This window comes from Eschrichtius robustus, chromosome 10 (genome assembly GCF_028021215.1).
Source record: "Eschrichtius robustus isolate mEscRob2 chromosome 10, mEscRob2.pri, whole genome shotgun sequence".
NCBI lineage: Eukaryota > Metazoa > Chordata > Mammalia > Artiodactyla > Eschrichtiidae > Eschrichtius > Eschrichtius robustus.
In genome coordinates this window covers 12471620-12484943 of record NC_090833.1, presented here as the reverse complement: position 1 = coordinate 12484943, position 13324 = coordinate 12471620, and the positions used below count along the sequence as shown (strand labels likewise).

At 40.1% G+C, this 13324-nt stretch overlaps 3 protein-coding genes and 1 non-coding gene across 4 annotated transcripts in view; 2 read left to right on the top strand and 2 right to left on the bottom strand.

The window, feature by feature from the left end:
• Positions 1-819: 819 nt before the first annotated feature.
• On the bottom strand, positions 820-1756 carry LOC137770296 (olfactory receptor 1J2-like). The gene is given in 2 exon segments (XM_068552903.1): positions 820-1027; positions 1029-1756. Coding segments are annotated over 2 exon segments (936 nt in total).
• Positions 1757-6699: 4943 nt separating this feature from the next.
• On the top strand, positions 6700-7062 carry LOC137770902 (large ribosomal subunit protein eL34-like). Its single transcript, XM_068553960.1, has one exon. The coding sequence runs from the start codon at positions 6700-6702 to the stop codon at positions 7060-7062; it is 363 nt and encodes a 120-aa protein (XP_068410061.1).
• Positions 7063-8896: 1834 nt separating this feature from the next.
• Positions 8897-8969, top strand: TRNAK-UUU (transfer RNA lysine (anticodon UUU)). The gene has a single exon. It is a non-coding gene; the product is annotated as a tRNA-Lys (tRNA).
• A 2361-nt stretch (positions 8970-11330) lies between these two features.
• Positions 11331-13324, bottom strand: part of LOC137770901 (olfactory receptor 1B1-like) — a 30930-nt gene continuing 28936 nt past the window's right edge. The window contains 2 exon segments of the mRNA XM_068553959.1: positions 11331-11498; positions 11501-11940. Coding sequence (XP_068410060.1) covers positions 11331-11498; positions 11501-11940 — 608 coding nt within the window.

The window sequence follows — 13324 nt, the reverse complement described above, 5'->3', positions numbered from 1 at the left end:
TTTTTAAATATTCTTTTCCATTATGGTTTATCATAGGATACTGAATATAGTTCTCTGTGCTATACAGTAGGACCTTATTGTTTATCCATTCTATATATAATAGCTTACAAATGCTAACCCCAACCTCCCACTGCATGCCTCTCCCATTCCCCTCCCCCTTGGCAACCACACGTGTGTTCTCTATGTCCGTGAGTCTGTTTCTCTTTCATAAATAAGTTCATTTGTGCCATATTTGAGATTCCATATATAGTGATATCATATGGTATTTGTCTTTTTCTTTCTGACATACTTCACTTAGTATGTCAGATGGATGCAAATGGCATTATTTCATTCTTTTTTATGGCTGAGTAGTATTCCATTGTATATATGTACCACATCTTCTTTATCCATTCATCTGTCGATGGACACTTAGGTTGTTTCCATGTCTTGGCTATTGTGAGTGGTGTGGCTTACGAACACAGGGGGGCATATATCTTTTTGAATTATAGTTTTGTCTGGATATATGCCCAAGAGTGGATTGCTGGATCATATGGGAATTCTATTTATAGTTTTCTGAGGAACCTCCATCCTGTTTTCCATAGTGACTTACCAACTTACCTTCCCAGCAACAGTGTAGGAGGGTTCCCTTTTCTCCATACCAGGAGAGCACTGTTAATAAGGGAATGAAATTCTGGTCAACAAACATTTACCAAGTACATCCAACATGCCACCATTTGTCTTAGGGCTTGGAGATATTAAAATCTTGAGATATATTCAAATGGAAAATCAAATACAAGAGACGAACCAAAATGAGGTTCTGATTTAAATGAAAGTTGAGTGTCATTGTGAGAAAAATGTTGCTCTACTGAAGAGTTTCCCAAGGGCCCATTTTATGTCCCTGTTCCTAAGGCTGTAGATAAAGGGGTTCAACATGGGTGTGACCACCGTGTACATGAGAGCCACAGTGATGCCCCTGTCAATGAAATTGCTTAACGTCGAGAAGAGGTACTGCCCAAATATTGACCCACAATACAGAGACACTACAGAGATGGGAGCCACACGTGGACAATGCTTTGCAGATCCCCTTGGTTGAAGGGACCCTCAGGATGGTGGCCCCAATGTACCCATAAGATACTAGGATACATACGAAAGGCAGAGTAATGACCACCACCCCTACTGTGAACATGACCAACTCATTGAGGAAGATGTCTGAGCAGGACAACTTGAGTAGAGCAGTAAGGTCACAGAAGAAATGGAGGACAGTGTTAGCACAGAAGGATAACTGGGTCAGGAGGAGGGTGTGGGAAAGAGAGCTAGCACCAGAGAGGATCCAGGACACAGCCAGTAGGAAGGCACACAGCTGCTCCCTCATGATGGTGGTGTAGTGAAGGGGGTGACATACAGCAACATAGTGGTCATATGCCACTGATGTAATAAGGAAGCTGTCCAGGTCAGTAAAAAATATGAAAAAATACATCTGTGCTATGCACCCTGCATAGGGGATGGATTCATACTCAGTGTGCGCGTCCATCAGCATCTTAGGGATGCTGACAGATGAAAAGGAGACGTCAGTGAGGGCCAAGTGTTTGAGGAAGAAGTACATGGGGGTATGGAGACGAGAGTCCAGCCTGATGAGCAGGAAGACTAGCAGGTTCCCCAGCACCGTGGTCAGGTACACGCCCAGGAACAGGGCAAAGAACACGCCCTGCTGCTCTGGCCGGATGGGGAGCCCCAGGAGGAGGAACTCGGACACGCTGCTCTGGTTCTCAGGCCTCATGCTCCACTTCCCTTTGCTGGAGATGAAGGATGGCTGAGAATATTACAGTCTCTGAAATAATCCATTTTAGCAGTCATATAAAAATATATATGTTTTATTTTGAAAAGTGGGAAACTTAACCTGCTTTTCACATATTCCTTATAAGTTCACAAATAAGGGAAGTAGAAACATTATCAGTGAGGGATTGTTAAAGAGAACCACCTTTTCCTGGTTCAGTGGCAAAATAGCATTTGTGTGTCTGTGTCACTGAGGATGAGTGCATGGAAAATGATGACTCATCTGTGTTATTGCCCCATGAATGCTCTGTGGCGAGTATTCCAGATCATCAACAATTGCACAGCAATCTCTAGAAGATGTGACCTCAACAACCACTGTTAAATTTCGGATGAGAGGCAGACTTTTCAAATAAAAGGGTGCAAAAAATAGAGTTGCATTTATTAAAGAACACTCATCAATATACATGCATTTGGGTTTTTTTTCAATTCCGAGAGGGTCCTTAAGGAACTCTGGATTATGTTAATCCATTCTCCCTACTGCAGTCAAAGAGAGAATTAAAAAAAAAAAAAAAACTATTTATTTTTTAAAACCTAAATGACTTCCCTTGTTTAAAAACTCTCAAAGGATTCCCATTGATCTTAAGATGAAGTGTAACAACCTTAATATGGCTTAAAGACCCTAAGAAATCTGTGTGTCTACTTTTCCAATTTCTTCTTCCTTACCCTCACCATCTTCAGTCTCACTGACGTCTCTGTTCCAACTTTCCTGGAAAGACACATTTCCAATAGATGTCATTTAGGCTCCTTCCCCTTTGGTGGTTGTGGGTTCTCTGTGATCCCATGTGGTGTTGAGAAAACAAAGACCAATCTGACTCCCAGCAAATATTTCATGCAAATTTATTTATGGTTTATTTTCTACTGTCAACACACAGAAGTTTAAGTGAGGATGCAACATCTTAAATTATATATACAAAGTATATAATTTTAATACATTTCCTTTCCTCCTTATGCAACACAATTACACCCCATAACAAAAAATAAGGACTATTATCAAACGATGCCAAAATAAGTGAGATTTTTAGCTGTATCCCACGTTTCCATCTCTTTATCGGGTGGTCTTGCCATTTAACACAACTAGTTAGTTGTTTCATCTTTCACCATCCCCAAAAACCAAAATGTATGCTAGTTAGTTGTGGTAAGTAGAAATAATAACCCCCAAAGAGGTCCATGTCCTAATACCCAGAATCTGTGGATATGGTGTTGTCCATGGCAAGGGGGGTAATTAAGGTACAGGTGGAATTAAGGCTGCTAATCATCTTTCTTTAATATGAGATTCATGCAGAAGCGTGTAATAAAAAACTTTCCAGTGTCTTTCCCAGATGTGCCTTCCTGCCCCTGACAAGCAGAAACACCTCAGGAGTCTGGCTGCTCTACCCCTCCAGCCCTTCCCTGATGCCTCCCTTCCTTCTGTGCTGGGAAACTTCCTCTGTCTTCCCTGAGTGGACCGCTCTGAGCTGCTGTCAGAACAGGATGGCACGTGCTGCCTGAGGGACAATGGAATTGCCAAGTCCAGCCCATGGCAGCCCAGCGGGGATCCACAGTAAGGTATCTCCTCAGGGCCCCACCGCAGACAATTCCTACACAGGCACCCGGTAATTTCTGGAAGGAGGACCATCTTTCTCAAATTTGATCCTTTGCACAATATTGTGTGTTTTGTGAAGTTTGTCTTTGACTCCCCGAGTCATCTTTGTCTTTTTCTTTCCCTTCATTGTGTCTCTTCCCTATGCCATCCTCAGACTTTCTGTGTCTTTGTGGACTCTCTCCCCTCCCCTAATTAAAATGGAGCCACGAAAAAAGAATGAATGATTTGCATAGTCAAAAGTGTTCCCTCTCAGGGAAATTCTCCTGAGTCAAAAAAGAAACTATCGAATGGAATTCCAGAGAGATCAATCAGTTAGGGAGGTATTGTGGGTAATTAGGTTTGAATGATCCAAAAATCAGTCCCTGGACATGGCTGTCTACTTTGTCTTGTTTAACAATTGACCCAGACTTTTTTTTCCACGTCTGGAAATTAATGTTCAAACAGAGAAACTCAGAGAATAGACTAAGTCATGTTATCCAAGTGCCTAGGTCTCTTTAGAATGAGAGGAAACTCTATTATCAGGAAAGTGTATAGATCAGACTGTCAGAAATTATGGGGACCTATTCTTCATAGAAACCCAAGTTCCAACAGAAATTTAAAACACAAAACTTCTCACTGTTTCATAAGACTTGTTAAAGGACTCTTATGCCCATAGTTTCCTCTGTTTGTTTTTTTTTTTTAACAAAGCCTCTGGATGGAAAGCAACTATTATTCTTCCCATTTCCCAGATGAAGAAACTGAGGCCCCCAAGAGTGAAGTGATTTTCACAAGATCTCAGAGGAAGTGTTCATGGCAGACCTGGGGCCAAAGCCCAAATCTTCCAATTCCTGGCACAAGACCCATTCCTGCACACCACCCTGCTTTTTCTTTATCTACATCTTTATATATAGCAAGACTCTTCTCTAGCAGTTCCCCATTCTTGGCTTCCCAGCCCCTTGCCCCACACCACATTATTCTCCTCCGCCCATAAGGAGCTGACATGCTGCACTGTGGGTCAGGCAGGATGATCTCTGCCAGCTAGAGGAAGACAAGGACTCCAAGGTTCCAGAAAGCCCACCCTCCCCCCACCTCTGGGGCTCTCTCTAGCTTCTGAGCAGCTGTCACAGGAGCTATAGGGACATTGCCTCAGGTAGCGGCCATAGCCTGCTGACAGTCAAGTACAGCTCAGTCCCTTCCCAGGCTTTCCCATTTTTCCTAAACCATAACTCAAGAACACCTGATTCAATTTGGAGAATTCAATTACAATGACAGACTAACAAAGGGGACCCAAGTGCAGCAAGAGAAAGAAACACAGGTGTAAATGGGTGAAATGGGGTAGAGAGAGTATTGCTTCTGAGTGAGACGGATCTATGATCAACCTGACTCCAACTCTATGCCCTGTGTCCCTGGGAAAGTTAATTCACCTTCCAGACCTTAATTTCATGATCTGAAAACGGGAACAGTAATATCTACTCTCAAGTTCAGTAATGAGGATTAAACTAGGAAAAAATATGATAGACATTTATCACTGGTCAAGTGCACAAGACAGCACAGCAGAAAGGGAAGAAACAAAGAGGAAAGCAGGAACCGGAATGGTCAGGGGACGCTTAAGGGATGGCACAGCCCAATGTTAAGTGCATGGACGTTGAGGGCAGATGGAACTGAATTCAATTATCCGTTCTATTGCTTACTAACTCTGTGTCTTTGAGCATGTCACAGAACCCCTCTGAGCTTCAATTTTCTCATCTATAAAATGGAGATAATAATACCTATATCATAGACTTGCTGTGATTACCAAATGAAAAACACACATATAAAGCTCTCAGAACAATTCCTGGTTTATAGTTAGTGCTCAGTAAATGTGGCTACAACTTGCAGCTCTCATTCATCATATCATATTGAAATCAGTTCAGGATAGTTCAATAGTGTATTATGAATTTCCACATTTTTGTCATTGAAAAATCTAATGTTTACTCTCTTGAGTGCTTTCATGGTGACATCTTTTAATTTGGGATATGAAAACAGATAGACCAGGAGTGATGAAAAAATCCATTTCCATGGGGCAGAAGCTAAGTAAATGAAAGAGCGGTGTGGTGTGTAGCCTGACATGTATGAGTATTCAAGGTGTCCAGACACAAGTGTGAAGTCTAGCCGGACCCCTTAACACTGAGTTATGCTGAGCAAATCACTTCACCACCCTAGGCCTTGGTTTACTCATCTGTGAAATGAGGATAATAAATGATTGATGCGGCTAAAAGTATGTCAGGATTGCTGTACAGGTTATATGAGATAAAGCACATGAAAGTGTCTTACATGAGGCAGCTCTTAATTATTTGCACTTTTTCTCCCAACAACTGAATTTTGAAGTTTAAGCATTCTTGGGCTAGCCATGGACACAGCTGGCTTGTGGACTGCTAACTCTGATATCCCCCCAGAAGGCTATGAATGATGACCAGACCAGATCATTATGATTACCCTGTGATGAAAGACCAGACTCATAGAGCTTTGCTTAGTTCTGGAATCCACGTTTTAAAGACAATGACAAAGTGGAGCAGGTTTACAGTAGAGAGATCTGGTTGGCAGAAACACTGTCCTCCTAGAAAAATCTATTGACTCTGTGCAGAGCAAGTGTGAAAAATTGATCAGAATAATTGCCAGCATTTACTGAACACTTGCCAAGGACCAGGAAATACCATTTAATCCTTATAACAACTTTATGAGTAACGTGCTATTAATATTCCCCCATTTTACAGATAAGAAAAGCTAGGCTCATAGAGGGTAAGTGACTTCCTCAAGGTCATACAACTATTAAATGAAAGAGCCAGGGTTCTAACCCAGAGTCTGGGCTTTTAACCACTGCGCAGTGCTTCCTTTGTTAATTGATGTTTAGATTTCTTAAGGACTTTTTGTGTCTGTCCTGTGAGATTCCAGAGGACTAAATGCTGTCCAAGTAATATGACAGAAATTAGTGTCACATACTAACAAAAATTATTTTTAATGGTGTACCAAGTAGATTTGGTTTCCTTCAATTTCTTTTTTTTTTTTTTTTTTTTGACAGCAAAGAACTGGAAACTCCCTGATCTCAAAATGGATTTGTTATCTGGTCAGAAAAGTCATTCATTTTCTTAATATATCTGATTCTCCCTTCATTTGACTCCTTTGAAGTTTTTATGTCCTGAGCCAATACATCTAGTAAGATTTAAGACAGATGAAAGTAAGTTTCATTTGTTAAGTGTGAGACAGGATAATGCATGAGGTGACATCTTAAAGACAAAATGATTTTAAAAGAGAGAATATATGCTCTGCCAGCGACGGTATCTATCAGGATGGTTCAGCGTTTGACATACCATCGTAGGCTGTCCTACAGTACAGCCTCTAACAAAACCAGGCTGTCCAGAACCCCTGGCAATAGAATTGTTTACCTTTACACCAAGAAAGCTGGGAAAGCACCAAAATCTGCACGTGGCGTGTGCCCAGGTCGACTTCGAGGAGTTCATGCTGTGAGACCTGAAGTTCTTATGAGGTTGTGTAAAACGAAAAAACATGTTAGCCGGGCCTATAGTGGTTCCATGTGTGCTAAATGTGTCCGTGACAGGATCAAGCGCGCTTTCCTCATTGAGGAGAAGAAAATCGTTGTGAAAGTGTTGAAAGCACAAGCACAGAATCAGAAAGCTAAATTTAAAAAATGAAGCTTCTTTGAGCAATATGCTCTCTATAATGCCTTCTTGATCTAAATTCTATTTCTAATCTGTTCCCCGTGTTGATGAATCACAAAGGTTGAATCTGAGATGTATAAATCTGAACCCCTTTTTCTGTCTCAAGAATATATCTTCAACGTTCTCACAAAATAAATTAGGTCCTCTGTCCCACATTTCTTGCACCTGGGTACTGAAATATCTCTCCATACCCTCTCTGATTGCATGACCATATTCTCCATCTAAGCCTTCATATTTTCACTCAAAAACATAACTTTCCATGTCATAATGGACAATTCCTCCATCTCATTGCTTTCTTTGACTATAATATTTGTACCTCACTCTATTCTTTGGTATTTTTGGTACCAGTATCACACTATTTTCTACAAGAGAATTACAATTTCTTATTTTCTATTCCCTATCTAGTTACTATTAGGGTACAGGGTAACCTTAATCTCACCTTTTCTCTGTATCTAACTTCACACACTCAAGTTAGAAAATCTGGGGAGAGCTGTGTTCCTTCTTCTCCACATTCCCACAAAATTAGGGATTCCCTCTTTGTCATTTTTCATAAAAGCTTTTCTATAGAAGAGCTCATCCCAATGAGGCAGCCTCACTTACATGTAATCACTCTGGGATTCTACCAACCCCAGGAGGCTCCAATTTTGTTCAGATGAAATATTAATTAGAATGGGCTGAACCCTTCTACCTTCTTTTATCAACTGGGATTGTAGTGCTGGAGTCTGCCCCTTCCCTTTCCTTGTATCTCAATCTCACTGAGGCAAAAACCGTAAAGCATTTGAAAACAACTGTGTCTGTAGGGAAGACTTACCCTTTGGGGGACATGGTAGCCTTGCATGACGTCAACAGGCAAGAAAAAAACCTTAAGGGGAACTCGATTCCCATTTCAGCGTCTCAAGAAGCCATCTCTCCTAAACTATCCTTTCTATAATTATTGAGTGTTTGTTATTAATTCAAACATCTGAACTCAGCTGAATTAATTGCATGGCGTGAGGCTTTATGATATAGCAATGGGACAGCTCTGACTGCTGTTACGTTTCCATTCTGCTCGCCAAAGACTTTCTCATTTCCTGCCCTCATCCAATTGCAACCTTCTGATGGATTTCATTTAACCTTTTTCCTTCTCTATTTTAGAACTCTCATCCTCAGAATACTTGATTTAAACAAGTCTATGAGTATAAAATAAACAGCAGGAGGTAGAGCACCACATTGAAAAATCAGAGATTATACGAATATTGGAGAAATTCTTGGGAATGCAGACTGCTGTGACCAAGACCAATGAGGGGTTGGGCTGAGAAATGTAAAATTCCACAAAGATTTTCTAACCTGTTTCAGTGATTTTTCTCCTGGCGATATGTTCTTGTTGATGTAAACCTTTACCTATCTTTTAGAGTTCTGATGAGGTTGATTCCAACGGTGTTTGCCAGTTTTTTGGTGTTTCAAAGGAGGAACTGCCCCTGGAGATTCTTGCTCTTCCATTTTGTGCTCCAAGTGGTTCTGTTGGCATTCAAAGTCTCCTGGCTTGCAATGCTTGTCCTTCACTGCAAACTGACCTACCCCTCACTGAGCTATGTACCTTTATTCAAGTCTTCACAAATTGGCCTATAGATTCAATGATCAAAATCTCAATGGACTATTTTGTAGAAATGGAAAAAAGCAAACCTAATATTCATATGGACTTGCAAGGAACCATGAGTACCCAAAACAATCTTGAAAAACAAAAGAACAAAGTCAGAGGACTCACATGTCTCTATTTCAAAATGTATTACAAAACTACAGCAATCAAAAGAACATGGTACTTGGGAATTCCCTGGTGGTCCAGTGGTTAGGACTAGGCACTTTTACTGCTGAGGGCCCAGGTTTGATCCCTGGTCAGGGAACTAAGATCCAAACAAGACACGTAGCGTGGCCAAAAAAAAAAAAAAAAAAAGACATTGTGAAAAATACCTTAAAAATAAAAGAATATGGTACGTGCAAAAGGATAGACATATCAGTCAATGGAATATAATTGAGAGGCCAGAAAAACCCCATTTATCTCTGTCAATCAATTTTTGACAAGGGAATGAAGAACACTCAGTGGGGAAAGTATAAACTCTTCAACAAATGGTGCTGGGGAAACTGAATAAACACTTATAGAACAATAAAATTGCACCCCTATCTTACACTATTCACAAAAATTAGCTTGAAATGGATTAAAGACTTAAACATAAGACCTGATGCCATAAAACTCCTAGAAGAAAACAGGGAAGACGGTCCTTCATATTGATCTGGGCAATGATTTTCTGTATATGACACCAAAAGCACAAACAACAAAAGCAAAAATCAAGTGTGACTGCATCGAACTAAAAAACTTCGGCACAGCAAAAGAGACAATGGAAAGGCAACCTACGGAATGGGAGAAAATATTTGCAAACCATATATCTGAAAGGGGTTAATATCCAAAATATATAAAGAACTGACACAATTCAATAACAACAAAAACCAAAAACTCTGATTAAAAAATGAGCAGAAGATTTGAGTAGATGCTTTTCAAATAAGACATCCAAATGGCCAACAAGTACATGAAAAGGTGCTCAACATCACTAGTCATCAGGTAAATGCAAACCAAAACCACAATGAAATAGCACTGCACACATGTTTGAATGGCTATCATCAAAAAGACCAGCTTTGGCAAAGATGTGGAGAAAAGGGAACACTTGGGCACTGATGGTGGAAATGTAAATTGGTATAGCCACTACAGAAAACAAAAAATTAAAAATACAACTACCTTGTAATCCCACAATCCCACTTCTGGGTATATAGCCAAAGGAAATAGAAATAGGATACCCAAAAGATATCTGCACTCCCATGTTTATTACAGCGTTATTCACAATAGCCAAGATATGGAAACAACCTAAGTGTCAATCAAAGGGTGAACAGATAGAGAAAATGTGGTACATATATACAATGGAATATTATTCAGCCATGTGAAAGAAGGAAATCCTGCCATTTGCGACAACATGGATGAAACTTGAAGGCATTGTGCTACATGAGATAAATCAGACAGAGAAAGATATGTATGATACCACTTATATGTGGAATCTAAAGAAGCTAAACTCAAAAAAGCAGAAAGTAAAATGGTGGTTACCAGGGACTGGGGGCGGGGGTGGAATTGGGGAGATGTTGTTTAAGGGTACAAACCTACAACTAGTAGATAAATAAGTCTTGGATATAATGCACAGCAGAGTAATTATAGACAACAATACTGTATTATAAATTTCAAATTTTCTAGGAGACTAGATCTTAATTGTTCCCACTACAAAAAATAAATGATGATTATATGATGTGATAGAGAGGTTAGCTAATGCTATGCTGGTAATCAAATTGCAATATAAAAATGTATCAAATCAACACGTTGTACACCTTAAACTTATATATTATATGTCAATTATATGTCAATTAAAAATGTTTTCATTATTTTTGTACATCTCTTAAGAGATAACAAAATAGAGGCCAATGTCCAGGTCCCCAAAAACTAAGCACAACCAAATTGTTTTCTCTATTGTTGAAATAGTTCACTGTTCCTTGTTTTATGCAGCAAAGTATTTAGCTTACATTTTCTCCATATGTTTTACTTGAAAAAATGTAAATTAAAATTAACTGAAAATATATAAAATAGAATTCACATGCATCAGAATAAGATGCTCACACTATGGGAGGTCCATGGAAACAGGGGCCCACATGTGGAATAGCAGAATCATGGCCCCCATTTCACACTCGCTTCCGGGCATATATTTGCTCACTTAATGAAAAAGGTAGGAAATTGCCATCTCTATTTACCTAAAGTTCTCTTCCACTAACTTTCTCAAATACACCAATACACTCCCCACAAGCCAGCTCACCAAGTTAAATGTGATTATAATTAACTTCACTGTCTCCACTTTAGTTCGGAATTTCACAATTGTATTCCCATATTTCTTCAACTGGAATTAAACAACCCAGGCCTAGTGACTCATTTCTATCCTCTGAAGATAAATGGCCAGAGGGAAGATTCTAGGGGCTTTCTGATGAGGAAGCCCTGAGCACGTGTGGCATGAAAGTAGAAAGCTGTCACAGCTGTCAGAGCACCACATCAAAAAGAGCTAAAACTGGAGTTCCATAAACCGTCCAGGCCATCCCTCCCCCTCAACTCCAAAACCAGGCCTGCTCAAATCTGCCCACTTCTTTCTTCATCTAACCAACATGGTTTTTAGACAGGATAATCAGGAGCCCACCCTCCCTCCTCTAAGCAGCCTATGGAGTGCCCTCTTGACATCCTTGTTGTGGATGCTGTACACAAAAGGGTGGGCCAAAGGCGTCATGGCCGTGTACATCACAGCAGCCACCATGTCCTGATCCCAAGAGTTCTGGGAAGGAGGCTGGAAGTACAGAGTTGGCGATTCATCACCAAATGGTAGTGCAGAGGGTCACAGATGGCCACGTAGTGATCCAGAGCCATGACAGAAATAACAAGTGTGTCTGTAACTCCAAATGCATAGAAGAAGAAGAACTGGGCCAGGCAGCGGGCAGCAGGAATGGCTGGGTCATGAGTGACCAGATGGGCCAGCAACTGGGGCAGAGTGACTGTGGACAGCCCCGTGTCTATCACGGAGAGACCATGGAGCAGATAGTACATAGGTGAGTGAAGCCTGGGGTCCTGGGAGATGAGCAGCACAAGAGTAACGTTTCCCATCATCGTGGTCAGGTAAATAACCAGGAACAGGAGAAAGAGGACACTGGGGCACACTCTAGCTCTTGAGAACCCAAGAAGCAACAAGATGAGAGAATGTGAAGCATTAGGGTCACAGCCCTTGTTGAGTGACAATGAGCCTCCTGAAAGAGAGTGTGAATCAAAAAGCAAGTCATGGGTCCTAGGCTAGGACTCATAACAATTCTAGTTAGTTTATTTATTTTCTTCAAGCTCCTTAAAGACTTAAATTCCACTGAGCACTACGGCCCTTCCTCTAAGTCTATGACTTCACTTCCTGAATTTGTCATAGCGTTTTCTCCTTTCTGTTATTTCTTTCATGGCTCTGGATCTCTATGTGGCCATCTGTGACCCTCTGCACTACCATTCGGTGATGAATTTCTTCCTTTCCATCCACCTTAATGGGTTCTTTTATGTAATCCATATACCCTGATAAAGCCCCTCGTACAGATATAAACCCTTCATTTAATATTTTGTTTTCATCTTACCACTGTTTATCTCCTTCCGGTGGCAAATGCCATGAAAAAATTCCTATACTCACTGTCTCTAGCTCCTCATCTTCTATTCACACTTCATCCCACTGTGGTCCTCATGAGTTATTCCATCTGAACCTGTAAGAAACATAATGTATCATTTAATACGTAACATATAAAGAAATGGCTCTTTATAAGTAGCTGTTTTTTGTAGTGAAACTGCTTCTGGTTGTCATGAAATAATTTGTTTTTACTCTTTGTTTTTGTTGGTTAACAGCACCATCATTTTCATCCGTTTGATTGACAAAACCGAAAACTTGTGGAATCTCTCCTTTATCTCCCCATATTCAATCACTCCTTGACTTCTTTTCCCTTATATCCATCCTTTGCTCTCAGTTCTCTAACACTATTTAAGCTTCAGCATCTCTGACCAGTTCTCATTTCATAGCCTAATTACTAGTTTCCTTACTTATCTCCCCTGATAGATCTACTATACTTATGCCATAATAAAATTTCCAACATGTATTTCCCCATTTAAAGAGTCAGCACCTTCAGAATAAAATCCAAATAGCTTGAACTGACTTGAAAGCAACTTTTGTTGTTAGTACTTAACCTATCTAACCAGTCTCATGCTGAGTCACCTACCCAATATTTTTTAAACTAGCCAGTTTTTTCTTAGTTTTCTGAACATGCTAAGCTCTCACGTTCCCGTCACTCTTCACATGCTACTTTGAGAACCTCAGCTTCCTGAGATAGGTGGTCTAAATAACACTTTCCCATTCAACACAGATAGGAATTTAGAAAAAATATAATAATCCTCCTTTTAAATGCATAACTGAGCTTTCAAGAATGTTAGGGATAAAATAGGTAACAAATGAGGACCTACCATAGAGCATAGGGAACTATACTCAATATTTTGTTGTGTAAAACACAACATTGTAAATCAACTATACTTCAATTAGGAAAAAGAATGTTAGGGAAATGCAAGGGTTGATAATCAAGGTGGAATTATGAAAAACTAATATCTAAACTATCT

Bases quoted from the DNA above. Each gene is read 5' to 3' on its own strand.
- LOC137770902 (XM_068553960.1), top strand. From the start codon at position 6,700: ATGGTTCAGCGTTTGACATACCATCGTAGGCTGTCCTACAGTACAGCC.